Raw genomic sequence first — 20,999 nt, 5'->3', positions numbered from 1 at the left:
CACACGAAAACGGAAATTCAATAACGAGAACGTGCGTTGCAAATAGGCTGAAAATGTTCACTAAATTCCCCTGATGTGAATAAAGCTATTTACCGCCAGTTAAGGGTATCCTGGGGTAAAGCTTAGACTTTTTACAGTTACCACCCGCAGTACGAGATGCAAGTTCCATTACAAAACAGACAACATTGCATAATTTTCCAATGGCAATTAAGCAAGAGTGGATTAATCAAATCACATTTTATTTGTCACATACACACATATTTAGCAGATGTTACTGCAGGTTTAGCTAAATGCTTGTGTTTCTAACTCCAACAGCGCAGTAATATCTAACAAGTAATATCTAACAGTACACACATTCTAAAGTAAAGGAATGGAATTAAGAATATATAAATATTTTGATGAGCAATGTCAAAGCGGCATAGACTAATATACAGTAGAATAGGATAGAATACAGTATATAGTGTTGAAGTTTACATACACCTTAGCCAAATACATTTAAACTCAGTTTCTCACAATTACTGACATTTAATCCTAGTAAAAATCCCCTGTTTTAGGTCAGTTAGGATAACCACTTTATTTTAAGAATGTGAAATGTCAAAATAATAGTAGAGAGAATGATTTATTTCAGCTTTCATAACATTCCCAGTGGCTCAGAAGTTTAAATACACTCAATTAGTATTTGGTAGCATTGCCTTTAAATTGTTTAACTTGGGTAAAAAAAATTGGGTAGCCTTCCACAAGCTTCCCACAATAAGTTGCGTGAATTATGGCCCATTCCTCCTGACAGAGCTGGTGTCACCGAGTCAGGTGTGTAGGCCTCCTTGCTCGCACAGACTTTTTCAGTTCTGCCCACAAATTTTCTATAGGATTGAGGTCAGAGCTTTGTGATAGCCACTCCAATACCTTGACTTTGTTGTCCTTAAGCCATTTTCCCACAACTCCCACAGTATGCTTGAGGTCATTGTCCATTTGGAAGACCCATTTGCGACCAAGCTATAACTTCCTGACTGATGTCTTGAGATGTTGCTTCAATATATCCACATAATTTTCCTACCTCGTGATGCCATCTATTTTGTGAAGTGCACCAGTCCCTCCTGCAGTAAAGCACCCCCACAACATGATACTGCCACCCCCGTGCTTCACGTTTAGGATGGTGTTTTTCAGCTTGCAAGCCACCCCCCTTTTTCCTCCAAACATAATGATGCTCATTATGGCCAAACAGTTCTATTTTTGTTTCATCAGACCAGAGGACATTTCTCCAAAAACTATGATATTTGTCCTCATGTGCAGTTGCAAACCGTAGTCTGGCTTTTTCATGGCGGTTTTGGAGCAGTGGCTTCTTCCTTACTGAGCGGCCTTTCAGGTTATGTCAATATAGGACTCGTTATACTGTGGATATAGATAATTTAGTTTCCTCCAGCATCTTCACAAGGTCCTTTGCTGTTGTTCTGGGATTGATTTGCACTTTTCGCACCAAAGTACATTCATCTCTAGGAGACAGAATGTGTCTCCTTCCTGAGCGGTATGACGGCTGCGTGGTCCCATGGTGTTTATAGTTTATAGATTATATTATTGTTTGTACAGACAAACGTGGTACCTTCAGGCGTTTGGAAATTGCTCCCAAGGATGAACCAGATTTGTAGAGGTCTACATTTTTTTTCTGAGGTGTTGGCTGATTTCTTTAGATTTTCCCATGATGTCAAGAAAAGAGGCACTGAGTTTGAAGGTAGGTCTTGAAATACATACACAGGTACGCCTCTAATTGACTCAAATGATGTCAATTAGCCTATCAGAATCTTCTAAAGCCATGACATAATTTTCTGGAATTTTCCAAGCTGTTTAAAGGCACAGTCAACTTAGTTTATGCAAACTTCTGACCCACTGGAATTGTGATACAGTGAATTATAAGTGAAAAAGTTGTAAAGGTAAAAGCAAGTCTGAAAATCACAATGTACCGTAAGATATGTATGAGGAATATACAGTAATACAGCACAATTTGAACACAATATACTATCTGTAACACGAGCTATTGGCGAATTCTACATGTCATATACAGGGCTGCACAACGACCTCATGCTGGTGGCAGAACAGCAGTATTCAACCATCAGCAAAAACAAGACATTTGCAACATGGTCATAGCCAACAATTCCATCAGGCTAAGAGAGATCCAAAATGCAATCATAAACGACAACAATATCTTCGCAAATATCAATTCTGTCAGCATTTCCACAATAGACAGAGTTTTGAAAAAAGATCGAATGACTTTGAAACAACTCTACAAGGTGCCATTTGAGAGGAATTAGTGACAGAGTGAAGGAGCTGCGGTAGCAGTATGTCCAGGTAAACCTTTGGTGTGCACATGGTATGTTGTACAGGGAGTTTTACTGTACTTCAATTATGCCTGTAGATACCATAAGAACATCCAACATGTCTACTTTGCTAAACTGTCTGATTCTAGAATAGGCTATGTAAAACTAACTTTATATTTTGATTTGCCAGTACAATGTGGCGGCAATATTACAATGTGTGCTGCCATTTCTGAGAATGGTGTGAGTACACATATTCCACACATTGGGCCCTATATCCCCCAACTTCTCCTGTCCTTCCTGCGCATGAAAGGGTAATAATGGAGTTCCTTCCACCGTACTCCCCATTCCTGTATCTGATAGAATCGTTTTTTTCAGGATGGAGGTGGAGAGTATATGATTATCGGGCACAAGATCAGATGTCTCTGTTAGATGCCATGAATGCTGCTTGTGAGGACATCACAGGCGATAATTGCGGGGATGATTGCGCCACTCAAGGAGATTTTTCCCCCGGTGCATCACAAGGGAAAACATCAGAAGTGATGTTGACGAAAATCTCTGGCCAGACCAACAAGAGCAACAGGATGTCCACCAAGAAGATGGGAACTTGTAGTGACATATACTATATTTTACCTACTGCTGAAATTGGTATCCAAAAAGTTCAGTGTGATACACAATAGCATTCAGCTGGACAAAACTGACATTCTTGTCTAGTACAGTAAGCATTCAGTGTCAACAAAAAATTAGAACAAAACTGAAATTTGTATATAACAAACATTTCCAGGGTTGGCTGCCATGGTGAAAAAACGCCTAACATTTTGACCAGCACGGCTCACACGATGACAAAAAAAACTTTTCATTTTGGTGGCATTGGCCAATTTACTGACACAAAAAAAGGTTTTGAAGCATGAATTCAATGTTTTGGGTGAGCTACTACATTTTGCAAACATGCAATAGAGTTGTGATGTCCCATTAAAAAGTGACAATTGCACTTACAGTTTAGCCTGTTGCGACTCTAGGGCAGTATTTTAATTTTTGTCAGGACAAATGCTAGAATATGCATATAATTGACAGCTTAGGATAGAAAACACTCTAACGTTTCCAAAACTGTAAAGATATTGTCTGTGAGTATAACAGAACTGATGTTGCAGGCGAAAGCCTGAGAAAAATCCAATCAAGAAGTGCCCCAGGTTTTGAAAGTGCTTGCGTTCCAATGAGTCCCTATTGAGCTGTGAATGTGCTATCAACCAGCTTATGCTTTCTACATATTCCCGAAGGTGTCTACAGCATTGTGACGTAGTTTTAGGCATTTATGTTAAGAATAGCCGTAGGCGGCTACATTGCATAAGTGGTCACCTGATGGCTCCCAGGGTGACTCTCACGTAAAATACAGAGGTAGCCATTACACCAAACGGTCCTACTGAAAAACGAATTGTCCCGATGGATATATTATCGAATAGATATTTGAAAAACGCCTTGAGGATTGATTATAAACAATGTTTGCCATGTTTCTGTCGATATTATGGAGCTAATTTGGAATATTTTGAGCCGTTTTCGTGACTGCAATTTCCGGGCGATTTCTCAGCCAAACGTGAAGAACAAACGGAGCTATTTCGCCTACATAAATAATATTTTGGGAAAAAATGTACTTTGGCTATCTACCTGGGAGTCTCGTGAGTGAAAATATCCGAAGTTCATCAAAGGTAAACAATTTCATTTGATTGCTTTTCTGATTTTCGTGACATTTACATTTACATTTAAGTCATCTGGTTGCCTGCTGCTAGCAAGGCATAATGCTATGCTAGGCTATCAATAAACTTACACAAATGCTTGTCTAGCTTTGGCTGTAAAGCATATTTTGAAAATCTGCAATGACAGGGTGATTAACAAAAGGCTAAGCTGTGTTCCAATATATTTCACTTGTGATTTTCATGAATAGGAAGATTTTCTAAAAAGATTTGTGTCCGTTGCGTTATGCTAATTAGTGTCAGTCGATGATTACGCATCCAGGTTGATGTAGCTGTACTGACCTCGCATTCTGGATGATAGCGGGGTGAAGGCCGTGGCTTGGGTGGTTAATGTCCTTGATAATCTTTTTGGCCATCCTGTGACATCGGGGGCTGTAGGTGTCCTGGAAGGCATGTAGCTTGCCCCCGGTGATGTGTTTTGCAGACCGCACCACCCTCTGGAGAGCCCTGGGGTTGCGGTTGGTGCAGTTGCCGTAGCAGGCGGTGATACAGCCCGACAGAATGCTCTCAATTGTGCATCTGTAAAAGTTTGTGAGAGGGTTTTAGGGACCAAGCCAAATTTCTTCAGACTCCTGAGGTTGAAGAGGCGCTGTTGTGCATTCTTCACCACACTGTCTGTGTGGGTGGACCATTTCAGTTTGTCAGTGATGTGTACGCCGAGGAACTTGAAGCTTTCCACCTTATCCACTGGAGTCCCGTCGATGTGGATAGGGGGGAAGGGGGGGTTCCCTCTGCTGTTTCCTGAAGTCAATGATCAGCTCCTTAGTTTTGTTGACGTTGAGTGACAGGTTATTTTTCTGGCACCACACTCCCAGGGCCCTCACCTCCTCCCTGTAGGCTGTCTCATCATTGTTGGTAATCAGGCGTTATACCGTTGTGTCGTCTGCAAACTTGATGACTGAGTTGGAGGTGTGCGTGGACATGCAGTCATGGGTGAACAGGAAGTACAGGAGAGGTGGCTGAGCACGCATTCTTGTGGGGCCCCAGTGTTGAAGATCAGCAAAGTGGAGGAGTTGTATCTTACCTTCACCACCTGGGGGCAGTCCATTAGGAAGTGCAGGACCCAGTTGCACAGGGCGGGGTTCAGACCCAGGGCCTCAAGCTTAATGATGAGTTTGGAGGGTACTATTTGTTTGTATTTAACCCTTATTTATCTGGACAAGTCAGTTAAGAACAAATTCTTATTTACAATGATGGCCTACCCCAGCCAAGCCCCAACCCGGATGACGCTGGGCCAAGTGTGCGCCAACCTATTGGACTCCCAATCGCGACCAGTTGTGACACAGCCTGGAATAGAACCAGGGTCTGTAGTGACGCCTCTAGCACTGAGATGCAGCGCCACTTGGAAGCCCACTTGGGAGCCCGAACTATGGGGTTGAATCCTGAGCTATAGTCAATGAACAGCATTCTTACATAGGTATTCCTCTTGTCCAGATGGGATAGGGCAGTGTGCAGTGCGATGGCGATTACATCGTCTGTGGATCTACTGGGGTGGTAAGCAAATTGAAGTGGGTCTAGGGTGTCAGGTAAGGTAGAGGTGATATGATCCTAGACTAGTCTCTCAAAGCATTTCATGATGACCTAATTGAGTGCTACAGGGCGATAGTCATTTACTTCAGTTACCTTTGCTTTCTTGGGTACAGGAACAATGGTGGACATCTTGAAGCATGTGGGGACAGCAGACTGAGATAGGGAGAGATTGAATATGTCCGTAAACCCTCCAGCCAGCTGGTCTGCGCATGCTCTGTGGATGCGGCTAGGGATGCCGTCTGGGCCGGCAGCCTTGCGAGCTATAACACGCTTAAACGTCTTACTCACGTTGGCCACGGAGAAGGAGAGCCCACAGTCCTTGGAAGTGGGCCACTCAAAGCGGGTGAAAAAGTGTTTAGGTTGTCTGGAACCAAGACGTCGATGTCCGTGACATGGCTGGTTTTCCTTTGTGTTCCGTGATTGTCTGTTGGTTAAATGCGATTGTCTACTATGGTTAAATGCAATGTTTTGCACGAATGCTGCCATCTATCCACAGTTTCTGTTTAGGGTAGGTTTTAATAGCCACAGTGGGTATAACATCTCCTATACACATCCTGATAAACTCAGTCACCGTATCAGTGTATTCGTCTATTTTGTTCGCGGAGGCTACCCGGAACATATCCCAGTCCACGTGATCAAAACAATCTGGAATCATGGATTCCGATTGGTCAGACTTGCGTTGAATAGTCCTTAGCATGCATACTTCCTGTTTGAGTTTCTATTTATAGGAAGGGAGGAGCAAAATGGAGTTGTGATCAGATTTGCCGAAGGGAGGGTAGGGGAGAGCCTTGTAGGCATCTCGGAAGTTGGAGAAGCAGTGGTCGAGTGGTTAAGCAGCGCGAGTACTTCAGTGAATGTGTTGATAGAACTTCGGTAACGTTTTCCTCAAATTTGCTTTGTTAAAATCCCCAGCTATAATAAATGCGGCCTCAGGATATGTGGTTTCCAGTTTGCATAAAGTCCAGTGAAGTTCTTTGAGGGCCGTCGTGGTATTGGCTTGAGTGGGAATGTACACGTGACTATAACTGAACAGAATTATCTTGGGAGGCATTTGATTGTGAGGTATTCTAGGCCGGGTGAACAAAGGACTTACGTTCCTGTATGTTATCATAATCACACCAAGAGTAGTTAATCATGAAACATACACCCCCGCCCTTCTTCCTGGAGAGATATTTATTCCTGTCTGCGCAATGAACTGAGAGCCCAACTGGCTGAACGGACTCTGACAGTATATCTCAAGAAAGAAATGTTTCCGGGAAACAGTATGTTACAATCCCGGATGTCTCTCTGGAAGGAAATCCTCACCCTGAACTCGTCAACTTTATTTTCAGAGACTGAACATTAGCGAGTAATATACTCGGAAGCGGTGGGTGGTGTGCGCGCCTCCTAAGTCAGACTAAAAGTCCACCTCTTTTCCGCCGGCAGTGTTTTGGAACAGCCTCTGGAATCAGTTCAATTGCCCAGAATTCAAAACGTAAGGCTACTTGCGTAACACTGTTTCTCTGATAATATAAGTGAGACACAGTACATGCATGTCTGCATTACAGTGGCAGTCTATATCCCCATAAAGTGAGATATTAAAACAATATATTTCAAATAAAACATACGGTTACCAGTTCTATGATAATATGAGTGAGATATCTCACTGCTTTTCCCTGAAGAGAGACATGCTTGAGTATGACCAGAGGCAGGGCGAGTGGCATCTTACGAAGAGAAGAGGGGCTCACCTCATTCGCCAATCGACCTGTCCGTTTCCAATGGACACTGTGATTGGCACTTCAGATAAGAGAATCCGCTCGACCAAATCCCCATTACAGTTTTTTCCAACTGCTTACACACAAAATGTCACACGATTTTTTAAACCTCTCACTCAAAGTGCTAAACTACACACCAAATCCAAAACCATAAGCTATTTCTCAGCCTTTGACTCAGTTGTCAATTGCATAAAACACTTTTTTCAAAACACTACACACAATTCTCTACCTAAAACACGAAAATCTAACAGGAAGTGACTTGCTTTCCTTTTCCAAACACAACCAATCAAAATGCTACACTTATTCACCAGGTCACACACACACTCCTCACATGTGCAAACTAATAGCCGATTACCTGTTTTGAACAATGGATGCCAACAATGGACAGAGAGCAAGAGGTTGTAGATCATGTGATCAACCACTGTTTGACCATGAGAGAGGCTGGACTGAGAGTCCAGCCCAACTTGAGTCGATTTACAGTGGCGTCCATAATTCGAACCTTCAGAAATGAGAACAGGTATGCAACTATCAAATGACTATTTTAGCATTACAGTAATGTACTGTAAAATACGTATGACTGCATAGTATTGCATAAACATTTGTAACTCTAAGCCATCCATTTTGTACATTGTTTACAGTTCCTATGCTGAACACATACTGTGTTTGAATTCTTTACAGAGTGGAAAGGCAAAGACATCATGGAGGACGAGGACACTTGTTTAGAGATGTACAAGAGACTACAATTATAAATATGGTTTTGGCTGGCAATGAAATTAGGATTCGAGAGATAAGAGAGCATATCTTGAATAATGACACCATATTTAACAACATCAATGCTGTAAGCCTGTCGACCATACAACGCATCCTCCAACGGCACCGAGTGACTATGAAACAACTTTACAAGGTGCCATTTGAGAGAAACTCTGACAGAGTCAAGAATATGCAACATGACTTTGTAGAGGTATGTATGCAACACTACTTCCTGTACTTCAGACATACCATATGTACTCATCTGTATATCCTTTTGTCTGTTACAGAGAGTATTGGAGCTGGATGCCCATGTAATTCGCCATGAATTTATTTATGTGGATGAGGTCTGCTTCAACCTCACCAAAACCAGGCGCCGCGGAAGAAATGTAATAGGACAGAGGGCAATTACCAATGTCCCTGGACAGCGTGGGGGTAATATAACTATGGACAGTGTGGGGGTAATATAACTATGGACAGCGTGGGGGTAATATAACTATGGACAGCGTGGGGGTAATATAACTATGGACAGCGTGGGGGTAATATAACTATGGACAGCGTGGAGGTAATACAACTATGGACAGCGTGGGGGTAATATAACTGTGGACAGCGTGGGGGTAATATAACTATGGACAGCGTGGGGGTAATATAACTATGGACAGCGTGGGGGTAATATAACTATGGACAGCGTGGGGGTAATATAACTATGGACAGCGTGGGGGTAATATAACTATGGACAGCGTGGGGGTAATATAACTATGGACAGTGTGGGGGTAATATAACTATGGACAGCGTGGGGATAATATAACTATGGACAGCGTGGGGGTAATATAACTATAATAACCCCCCCCCCCCCCCCCCCCCCCGGGACCCCACACACACAATTGTGTTCTTTACTGTATTCTAAAGAATATACTTTTGGTTTACATACTGTATACAACAGTAATGTTTGGCCTAAGAAATATTTTCTGTTTCTACATTGTATTGGTGTTTACAGTGTACTTGTTACCCCTCTCAGCAGATTACTTTCACTGTCGAACATTGTATTGAAATGTAGATATAAGCCTTTGAAAGACCAAAGAGCTTTAGATTTAGAACAACAGTGTTTACATGGTATACCCAAAAATGTACTATTGTGAAAGCAGTGTTGGCCATTTGATGCAAATGCTTCATTCTGACATGTGTTTATGGCATTTTGAATACAGTGTTACATTTTGAAGGAGATGTGAGGCATTTTGCATTTTGTGTGTGCAGTTTTGGGAATTGTGTGTAGAGTTTTTTTTAAAAGGAGACCGTTTTGAAAATTTGTGTAAGCAGTTGGAAAAAAACTGTAAGTGAGATATCGAAACTATATATTTGAAATAGAACCCAGCAAGATATCCTCAGTACTATGAGGGGGAGATTTTAGTGCTGAACAATATATCTGAGTGACCCAAATGCACCAAGTATTTTGATCCTCATTTGTGTACAGTATGTGTTGTGTGTGTGTGTGTGTGGTGTGTGAATGTGTGGTGTTGTGAATATGTGTGTGTGTAGTGTTGTGAATATGTGTGTGTGTGTGGTGTTGTGAATATGTGTGTGTGTGGTGTTGTGAATATGTATGTGTGGTGTTGTGAATATGTGTGTGTGGTGTTGTGAATATGTGTGTGTGTGGTGTTGTGAATGGTGTTGTGAATGTGTGGTCCAGCTATCTTACATGCAGTTTTCCTTTGGTTCCTACAGAGGGCAACCTCCGACCATTTGTCCCAGGGAGCATGGAGCGGGTTGGGAGGGCTTTCATATACCATTGCCTTGCTATCAAACACACTACTCCAGGCAATGCTGGCTACAGGCCTTGTATTAAATCTCTCAAAGAGCAAACTTTAGCTTATCATCACTTAAATGCAAACTAATTTATTATAGCCCACTTCCCCACTACAGTGTCACTGTCTGTGTGTGCATGGTCCAAAAGCTTATGTTAAGCCAATGGAATCAGATTCCCACAACCACAGACACATACTATAGGATGGCAGTCCTCCTGCCACACATACCTGCATCTCTGGCTGGATACAACTCTTCTCTCGACCCATCTCACTCCGCAGCAACTGTGGACAAAAGACAATAAGGGTGGTAAATAAGTAACAATAAAAAAAAATTATAAACTCATAATGAACCCAATCTTTTGTTCCTCAGAAAACGGTTAAAACAAATATATGAATGACACGATTGCATGATGGCATGAAATATTTTGAAAATGGCTACATTTTCTGAGCCAGGATATTATAGATTTCACTATCATTTAAGAGGTACCGTTGAACCAACTACATTCTTGGATTCAAAATAGACATGGAGGCATTCATGTGAGTCCTGCTGCATGTAACCCATAAAAGCCATCTGTTTCTCATCATCACGGTGGCTCTGAGGTATGTTCGCCTAGCATAGGAGCAGGTGCCAGGGTTCCACTGACCTACTATACATTCAACATGTTTATAAATACAGGACAGATATGGCGGGCTCCCGATAATCTGGGTTCAGCTGTTCATTCCCTTGGGAAGGGGGACAGGGAGGGAAGGGAGGGTAGGACGGAGGGCAGGAGAGGTATGACTAACCTGTGTACAGCGTGACTAACCCATATGTCAGTAGCTAGCAGTGAGTACAGTAGAGTTGGCCCTCACGTGCCCAATCAAATATTAGAACCAGTACTAGGCCTCCAGTCACAAAACTAAGTGTTAAGTGTCACCTGATGTCATACTGTATATGTGGATAGGTTATGATTTGTGAGAAGGTGTGTGTAGAATCTGTTTGTGACTGTCGTAATTATTATATACTTTAACCTTTACTTGTATTTATTTTATTTTACTTTTTACCAATTTTCATCCCCAATTTCGTGGTATCCAATTGGTAGTTAGAGTCTTGTCTCATTGCTGCAACTCCCGTACAGAATTGGGAGAGGTGAAGGTCGTGAGCCATGCGTCCTCCAAAACACGAACCACCCAAGACGAACTGCTTCTTCACGCAATGCCTGCTTAACCCGGAAGCCAGCTACACCAATGTGTCGGAGGAAACACTGTACACCTGGTGACCATGCCAGCATGCATGCGCCCAGGCCGCCACAGGAGTCGCTAGAGCGCGATGGGACAAGGACATCCCTGCCGGCCAAACCCTCCCCTAACCCGGACGACACTGGACCAACTGTGCACCGCCCCATGGGTCTCCCGGTCGCGGCCGGCTGCGACAGAACCTTGACTCTAGCAACTGAGATGCAGTGCCTTACATGCTGACCAGACCGGACACGTTGCGTGCGCGAGCGTCGCAAAATACATTTAGAAACCCATGTTATTCAATTATTGCACCCACACTGATCACAGTCTGCGACGTCAAGGGCTAAAATAGGAGTCATTCCTATTTCTGACGCAGATCGCGTTGCAAGTCCTACCTTTCCCATCTCCTCATTGGTTTATAGAAGCAGGTACCCGTGTGCCATCTCCTCATTGATTATAACCACGTGGGTGATTGAAAGACAAACTGTTTTGCCGGTAGTCGTGGTAATACAATGAAAGTTTAGATGCGATCACCATATAAATTAAACGATGAAAAGGCCTAGAAGGAGGAGAGATGACTAAAAACGATTCGGTTGGCTGTTTTATGTGTGGATTAACTGTCGGAGTAGAGGTCCTTGTGCATTTCAAGTAAAATTACAACTCAATGTTAATATCCCAGGACAAATTAGCTCGCAACAGCAAGCTAGCTAAATAGGACAAATTAACATTAGCTAGCAAGTGCAAGCTAACTAGCTAAATTACCATAAATGTTTAATGCTTTTCGACCTGTCCCCAAATTAATGTCATTGGTTCAGAGTTTTTTTAAATATTTTAACCTGCGTGTCGTGATCGCGTTTTGAGTGGGGGGGGGGGAGAATAAGAGGAGACCAGATGAGTTTGGTCTGTTTGCAGTATGCATGTTGAAGGGGGTGTGTCGTGTACAATCATTCACTTCACTTCCAGAAGTTTACCCAAAAGATGAGTGAAACATTCCTTCACCTCATTATAAGATCTTCGGTCTGACAGACGTTTACGTGACACACAGAAGGCATTGTATTATGTCAACAAACATGGTGCGACAACTTGCTGGCAAACAGCTTAGCATTAGCTCATTATAGTCAGTACAACCTTCAACAAAGTATTTTACACACATCATAGGTGTCCATTACAATCTATGCAATAGTCGGAGTGATTTATTTGTCACCAGAACTGAAAACGTGAATAAAACTGTAAATACATTATGCTCCATACACACACACACACACACACACACACACACACACACACACACACACACACACACACACACACACACACACACACACACACACACACACACACACACACACACATACATACATACATACACATACATACATACATACACACATACATACACATACACATACATACATACATACATACATACATTTTTACACTAAGTTGAAATCTGTTGCCATTAAACAGCTTTAGGAAAATGACACAAGTCATTTTTACAGAAAATGATGTCATGGCTTTAGAAGCTTCTGATAGGCTAATTGACATAATTTGAGTCAATTGGAGGTGTACCTGTGGATGTATTTCAAGGCCTACCTTCAAACTCAGTGCCTCTTTGCTTGACATCATGGGAAAATCAAAAGAAATTAGCCAAGACCTCAGAAAAAAAATTGTAGACCACAAGTCAGGTTCATCATTGGGAGCGATTGCCAAATGCCTGAAGGTACCATGTTCATCAAACAATAGTACAGTTGTGGCCAAAAGTTGAGAATGACACAAATATACATTTTCAAAGTCTGCTGTCTCAGTTCGTATGATGGCAATTTTCATATACTCCAGAATGTTATGAAGAGTGATCAGATGAATTGCAATTATTTGCAAAGTCCCTCTTTGCCATGCAAATGAACTGAATCTCCAAAAAACATTTCCACTGCATTTCAGCCCTGCCACAAAAGGACCAGCTGACTTGTCAGTGATTATGTCAGTGATTCTCTTGTTAACACAGGTGTGGGTGTTGACGAGGACAAGGCTGGAGATCACTCTGTCATGCTGATTGAGTTCAAATAACAGACTGGAAGCTTCAAAAGGAGGGTGGTGCTTGGAATCATTGTTCTTCCTCTGTCATGGTTACCTGCAAGGAAACACGTGTCATCATCATTGTTTTGCACAAAAAGGGCTTCACGGGCAATCAACCATTTATCGGATCATCAAGAACTTCTAGGAGAGCGGTAATTGCTGTGTGGAAGGCTTCAGGGAGCCCAAGAAAGTCCAGCAAGCGCCAGGACCGTGGTCTAAAGTTGATTCAGCTGCGGGATCGGGGCACCACCAGTACAGAGCTTGCTCAGGAATGGCAGCAGGCAGGTGTGAGTGCATCTGCAAGCACAGTGAGGCATAGACTTTTGGAGGATGGCCTGGTGTCAAGAAGGGCAGCAAAGAAGCCACTTATCTACAGGAAAAACATCAGGGACAGACTGATATTCTGCAAAAGGTACAGGGATTGGACTGCTGTGGACTGGGGTAAAGTCGTTTTCTCTGATGAATACCCTTTCCGATTGTTTGGGTTATCTGGAAAAAAAGCTTGTCCGGAGAAGACAAGTTGAGCGCTACCATCAGTCCTGTGTCATCCTGAGACCATACATGTGTGGGGTTGCTTCTCAGCCAAGGGAGTGGGCTCACTCACAATTTTGCCTAAGAACACAGCCATGAATAAAGAATGGTACCAACACATCCTCTGAGAGCAACTTCTCCCAACCATCCAGGAACAGTTTGGTGACGAACAATGCCTTTTCCAACATGATGGAGGACCTTGCCATAAGGCAAAAGTTATAAGTGCCTCTGGGAACAATACATCAATATTTTGGGTCCATGGCCAGGAAACTCCCCAGACCTTAATCCCATTGAGAACTTGTGATCAATCCTCAAGAGGCGGGTGGACAAAAAAACAAATTCTGACAAACTCCAAGCATTGATTATGCAAGAATGGGCTGCCATCAGTCAGGATGTGGCCCAGAAGTTAATTGACAGCATGCCAGGGCGGATTGCAGAGGTCTTGAAAAAGAAAGGTCAACACTGCAAATATCTTTGCATCAACTTCATGTAATTGTCAATAAAAGCCTTTGACACTTATGAAATGCTTGTAATTATACTTCAGTATTCCATAGTAACATCTGACAAAAAATATCTAAAGACACTGAAGCAGCAAACTTTGTGGAAATTAATATTTGTGTCATTCTCAACTTTTGGCCACGACTGTACGCAAGTATAAACACCATGGGACCAAGCAGCTGTCATACAGTTCAGGAAGGAAATGCGTTCTGTCTCCTAGAGATGAACATACTTTGGTGCGAAAAGTGCAAATCAATCCCAGAAAAACAGCAAAGGACATTGTGAAGATGCTGGAGGAAACAGGTACAAAAGTATCTATATCCACAGTAAAACGAGTCCTATATCGAAATAACCTGAAAAGCCGCTCAGCAAGAAAGAAGCCACTGCTCCAAAACTGGCATAAAGAAGTGAGACTACGGTTTGCAACTGCACATGGGGGCAAAGATTGTACTTTTTGGAGAAATGTCCTCTGGTCTGATGAAACAAAAATATAATTGTTTGGCCATAATGACCATCGTTATGTTTGGAGGAAAAAGGGGAGGCTTGCAAGCCGAAGAACACCATCCCAACCATGAAGTGCGGGGGTGGCAGCATCATGTTGTGGGGGTGCTTTGCTGCAGGAGGGACTGGTGAACTTCACAAAATAGATGTCATCATGAGGTAGGTAAATGATGTGGATATAAGGAAGCAACATCTCAAGAGATCAGTCAGGAAGTTATAGCTTGGTCGCTAATGAGTCTTCCAAATGGACAATGACTCCAAGCATACTTGCAAAGTTGTGTCAACATGGCTTTGGGACAACAAAGTCAGGAATAATGGGCCAAAATTCACCCAACTTATTGTGGGAAGCTTGTGGAAGGCTACCCAAAAAGTTTAGCCATTTAAAGGCAATGGTACCAAATACTAATTGAGTGTATGTAAACTTCTGACCCACTGTGAATGTGATGAAAGAAATAAAAGCTGAAATAAATCATTCTCTACTAATATAATAATATAATAATATATGCCATTTAGCAGATAAATCATTCTCTACTATTATTCTGACATTTCACATTCTTAAAATAAAGTTGTGATCCTAACTGACCTAAGACAGGGAATTTTTACTAGGACTAAATGTCAAGAATTGTGAAAAACTGAGTTTAAATGTATTTGGCTAAGGTGTACATAAACTTCTGACTTCGACTGTACATAAATACTGTGGCAAATGCCAGGGAGAGGTGAGGAGAGTGGTGATTGAAGGGAGATATCTTGCAGCCCGCTGGCTCCACCCCAAGCCTTATATGGACTTCCTGCCCCAACGAGGCAAGCCTGTGATTCATTAAGGCATGGAGTGCTTGGGGATGATAGAGGAAAATGGAAAATGTGTGTTATGGAGAGTGTGAGAAGAGAGAGAATTATCTGTGTGATTACCCCCACTGTGTACCGAACCGGTTTGGCTGAGGACCCGCGTTTTAGGACTACCCCTGAAGAACGTAACGGACAATGAGAACGGATTACTTACTGGTTGCTGAATTCCCCCCTTTCCCACCGTGTGCATATCTCCCTAATAAATTACCCATTTGTATTCTAGTTGTGCTTCATGTGTGTGTTTGGTTATTGAACTTGGTGACGTGGATACTACACCCCCTTGAGCTTGCTACATGTGATGGAGAATGCGGGCAAAGCAAACCAAGTTCAATAATTAAACAGACTGGTGGAGGCGAACATAGTGCAGCAGGCTATGCATTGGGTGCTTCTGGATGACCAGCGTCAGCAGACTGCTCTCCTGCGAGCTAAACTCAGCCAGCTGACAGCCGCCCAGGCCGGCGTGTCTGCAGGCGCAGCAGTCTCTTGTCCCAAACCCAGTTAGTTTATACTGATGCTGACAGAGGCTGACGACATCAAGGCTTACCTCCAAGCCTTCGAGAGGACGGAGGCTAGGGAGAAATGGCTCCATGAGCAATGGGCCAGCCTGCTAGCACCTTTCCTGTCAAGCATGTCAGTTCGATGCCTACCCCATGGCCCGAAAGAACTAATCGAACGGCTAGGAACTGTACGATTTATCAGCATGCTCGACTTGATGGGTTATTGGTGCCCTTTGGGGGACAAAAGGCACGGGGGTAAAAATGCTTTCGCCACCCCTGACAGGCTGTTCCACAACAAGAAGCTGTCCTTTTTGAGTTGCACGGGGCCCTGGCCACCTTCCAGAGGTTGATGGACCGGATTCTCCGTCCCCATCGTGAGTACGTGGTGTCTTACTTCGGTGATGCTGTGATCCATGGGAGCGAGGCAGGCCTTACAGGGGGCGGGGCTAACAGCTAACCCAAGGAAATGTTGGCTCTGCCTGTGGGAGGCTGAGTACCTGGGGTAAACGATCGGGAGGGAATGTGTCAAACCCCAGGTGAAGAAAGTGGAGGCAATTCGGGACTGGCCCCGCCCCCTCACCAAGAAGCAGGTTTGCACGTTTGTGGGGTTGACTAGTTGCTACCGGAGATTTATTCCCCACTTTGCCTCCCTAGTCAGTCCCCTGACAGATCTGACCAGGAGCAGTCTACCCGTCCAGGTGACGTGGACCGAGGAGATAGAAAGCCTTCCAGGACCTAAAGGGAGCACTCTTCTGGACTCATGCTGGTGAGCCCGGACTTTTCCAAACCACTGATGGTACAGACCGATGCTTCAGAAATGGGTGGGTGCCGTCCTATCACAGCTACAAGAAGGTGAGGAACACCCAGTCGGAAGCAAGACATTAGTCGGAAGCTGTTGCTGCAGGAACAAAGATATTCCACTGTGGAGAAAGAATGGGCGCTGGAGACGCTGAAATATTACTTATTGGGACAGCACTTCACCCTCGTAATGGACCATGCACCACTGGTTTAGATGTCACGGTATAAGGACAGTAAACGCCCGGGTGACCCGCTGGTTCCTCGCCTTACAGCCTTTTGATTTCTCTGTCGTCCACAGATCAGGTGCAGCCCATGGAAATGCAGATGCCCTCTCCAGGAGGAATGCTCTAGGGAGCTGGACCACCCCTCCCTTCCTGTAGGAGATGAGGGTGGAGGGTATGTGGCAGAAGGCAGAGATATCTTGCAGCCCGTTGACTCCACCCCTGAGCCTTATATGGACTTCCTGCCCCAACGAGGCAAGCCTGTGGATCATTAAGCCATGGAGTGCTTGGGGGTAAAAGAGGAAGCGGGCTGCACAAACGGGAAGAGGACTGAGAGAAAAACGTGTGAGAAGAGAGAGAATTGTGTGTGATTACCCATTGTGACCTGGACTGTCTGATTACCCCCACTGTGTACCGAACCGGTTTGGCTGAGGATCCGAGTTTTTGGATTACTCCTGGAAAACCAGACAATGAGAACGGATTGTGGACTGTGAACTGGTCGTTGAATTCCCCCCTTTCTCTCTGCTACCGCACGGCAAGCGGTACCGGATCTCCAAGTCTAGGTCCAAGAGGCTTCTAAACAGCTTCTACCCCCAAGCCATAAGACTCCTGAACATCTAGTCAAATGGCTACCCAGATTATTTGCATTGCCCCCCTCTCCACACCACTGCCACTCTCTGTTGTCATCTATGCATAGTCACTTTAATAACTCTACATGTACATCCTACGTCCAATAACTGGTGCCCCCGCACATGGACTCTGTACCGGCACCCCCGCTGTATATACTGTTTTTTTTTTTACTGCTGCTCTTTAATTACTTATCCATATTGTTGGTTAGGGGCTCGTAAGTAAGCATTTCACTGTAAGGTCTACACCCGTTTTATTCAGCACGTGTGACTCATAAAATTTGATTTTGAAATTTGGTTTTCATTTCCCACAGTGTGCAAATCTCCCTAGTAAATGACCCATTTGTACTCTAGTTGTGCTTCGTGTTCATGTTTGGTTTTTGAACTTGGTGACATGGAAACCCCACCACCTTGAGCCTGCTACAATACACGGTATACAGAAAATAAGGCACTTACTTTGGTAGGAACGCACACATGTCCAAAGTTATTATCTGTAAGGAAGACAATGCGAGCGCCAGCCAGACAATGTGGCAATTCGTGCAAAACTGCACACTTCTGCATACTTGATCTGCGGAAACATTGGTGAAGTGCGTGGGCTCTCCTCGAAGAGTGAAGTTTGTCCGGCTCAGTAAAGCCTCAAACAAATTGTCCGCAGCGCTGAAATTAGCTCCTTCTATGCATCTTAATGAGGAACACACCTCAATTCAAGCTGTTGTTAGAAAATACAACTTGTTAGAAAATCATTTGAAATTGACAAGTTGAAACATAGCCTATCGATAATTAACTGGCCACGTATGTTACCTGTCCTGTTGCGTAATAATCACATTTTGGAACCGTGAATGCATTCTATGTGCATTAAAAAAACTCATGCTGGGGCGACCGAACTCACGTATGAAAAGGTTAAGTGAACTGTGAGAGAGAGAGGCCGAGGGGTTGTATTTACGATACCGATGTTATACACTGTAATAAGCTATGTACAAAATAACTGGACTTTCATTTACCTCTGCATCCCTGTCTTTCTTCTGGAGGGAAGCCATGAGGTCGTGAACTCTGACCTCCAGCTCTCCGACCCGGTGGCTCAGCAACCTCCTCTCCTCAGTCAGGTCCTCTATTACTCTGAGGGAGAGCGAGGAAGGGCAAGAAAGTGAGAGAGGCAGAGAGAAAGACAGCAGCAAGATTTGTGACCTGTTGCCACAAAAGGCCAAACAGTGAAGCACAAACAAAGTAAATACAAGCCACATTTATATTATATATTTTTTCCCTTTTGTCACATTGTTACTACGCTGTACATGGCCATAATATCACGTTTGAAATGTCTCTATTCTTTTAAAACTTTTGTCAGTGTCATGTTTACTGTTCCTTTCTGATTCTTTATTTCACTTTTCTTGAACTATTTCACTTGCATTTGGCAATGTAAACATATGTTTCCTATGCCAATAAAGCCGTTTGAATTGAATTGAGAGATCGAGAGGGAGAGAGAGAGGAAAGTATAGGCTTGACTGAATTTAACCACTAAAACTGTGATAAACAAGGCTTGTACGTTTTATGACTGTTGGGCTGAAGTTCCTAATGAAACAAGCTCTGCAACACCTCTTGGACTGATATCTGTGACCCCATAACCACTCTTTCAGTAGAGGACAGTATGTACGTAGGGCACGACTCCGGCACCGTTTCTCTGTCAATTTTATCAGTGTGATTCTCTGCCTCTGACCCTATTACGGGGGCTGAGTCACTGGCTTGCTCGTTCTCTTCCCTCCTTCCTGTCCTCGGGCTCCTGCGGTGGGAAGATCTTTGTGGGCTACACTCGGCCTTGTCTCAGGGTAGTAAATTAGTGGCCTGTTGATATCCGTTTAGTGGTGTGGGGGCTGTTCTTTGCCAAAGCGGTTGGGGTTATATCCTGCTTGTTTGTCCCTGCCCGGAAGTAACTTCCGATCCCCCCTGTCTCAGTCTCCTGTATCTATGCTGCAATAGTCTATGTGCCAGGGAGCTAAGGTCAGTCTGTATCTGGTGTAATTCTCCTGTCTTATCTGGTGTCCTGTGTGATCTTAGATATGCTCCCTCTAATTCTCCCATCTCTCTGTCTCTCTCCCCTCCCAGAGGACCTGAGTCCTAGGACCATGTCTCAGGACTACCTGGCCTGACGACCCCTGGCTGTCCCCGTCCCGAGTCCACCTGGTCGTGCTGCAGACCCAATTTCTGCTGTTCTGCCTGCGGCCATGGAACCCTGACCGGGCATTAAACTCTGATCTGGCATTAAATTCACACATTCTGAGAGAAACAACACACTGACATGCCAGTCACACCTCGATCAGCACCTGTCCTCCTGCTAACCTGTCCTTCTCTGCCAGGGCCCCCTGCTGCAGCCTGGATCCCAGTGACCCGCCCTCACACTTCTCCTCTTCCTCCTCCATCTTCATCATCATCTCTCTCTCCAGGGCCAAGCAGCACTGGGACTCAGCCTCTGCCAGAGAGGCAATCTTCTCAGCCTCGCCCCGCGCTAACTGGGCCTCCTGACAACACAATGCATCAGGAGTGTCAGTGTATGTTTCAAATGTAACCACATCATTTGAAACTGAGCACAGAAACAAAGTGTATTGGAATCATCAACATTGGAATAATACTAGTTTCTGTCAAAACTGTGTGACCTCCTGCATTAGTGTGTGTGGTGTGTGTGTGCGCGCGTGACCTCCTGCAGCAGCTCGACCTTGGTCTCGAGGATCTCCTGAATGTGGCTGATCTCCTGCTGCCGCTCCTCACAGTGACGCTGCAGCTCCTCCTCATTCTGATTGGTCAGGCTCGCCGCCGCCGTCCTATCAGAGCACGTGAACACGTCGACAAGGCTTGAGTGTGACACAGTGCAGGATGAGAATATCACATCCCGTAACTCTATTTACACAACACACGTAAATAAAACACGATACGTGGTTCTGTAGACGCTTTAACTGTTGTACTGCAGGGTTAGTCGTTAGCTGGAGTCTATGCATCTACTATTCCAAAGTTTAAAATCCAACAAGCTCTCTCCCTGGAGAGTGATAATGCACGATAAACAGTAAGTCATGGACTGAGGCTTGGCCCCTGCTCTCTACATCTAACTAGGCAAAAGAGCATCATTTCTCTCTCATTTATTGTGGCCCTCTGACAATTATTGTGGCCCTCACTATTACAGCGAGCGCCCATCACTGCTCGTCGCTCACCACCTAACAGTACCATTAGAGTTAGCCTGGGGCGGCTTCTCTCAAGAGAGTGTCGCTCTAACTGCTTGTCCCCTGTGGCCCTCTATATGTCATAGTCTTTTTTAGAACT

At 44.1% G+C, this 20,999-nt stretch overlaps 1 protein-coding gene across 7 annotated transcripts in view; it reads right to left on the bottom strand.

The window, feature by feature from the left end:
* Positions 1-20,999, bottom strand: part of LOC124038005 (myomegalin-like) — a 149,162-nt gene that overhangs the window by 54,740 nt on the left and 73,423 nt on the right. For 6 of the 7 annotated variants that reach the window (XM_046353354.1, XM_046353349.1, XM_046353350.1 and 3 more), the window contains exons 6-9: positions 20,383-20,506; positions 20,028-20,206; positions 18,698-18,812; positions 10,116-10,169 (exon numbers count right to left, since the gene is read on the bottom strand). In XM_046353354.1, coding sequence (XP_046209310.1) covers positions 10,116-10,169; positions 18,698-18,812; positions 20,028-20,206; positions 20,383-20,506 — 472 coding nt within the window. The remainder of the gene's footprint in view (positions 1-10,115; positions 10,170-18,697; positions 18,813-20,027; positions 20,207-20,382; positions 20,507-20,999) is intronic. The other variant, XM_046353352.1, reaches the window with a different exon arrangement.

This window comes from Oncorhynchus gorbuscha, linkage group LG06 (assembly GCF_021184085.1).
Source record: "Oncorhynchus gorbuscha isolate QuinsamMale2020 ecotype Even-year linkage group LG06, OgorEven_v1.0, whole genome shotgun sequence".
Lineage (NCBI taxonomy): Eukaryota > Metazoa > Chordata > Actinopteri > Salmoniformes > Salmonidae > Oncorhynchus > Oncorhynchus gorbuscha.
This window is presented reverse-complemented; position numbering and strand designations above follow the sequence as displayed.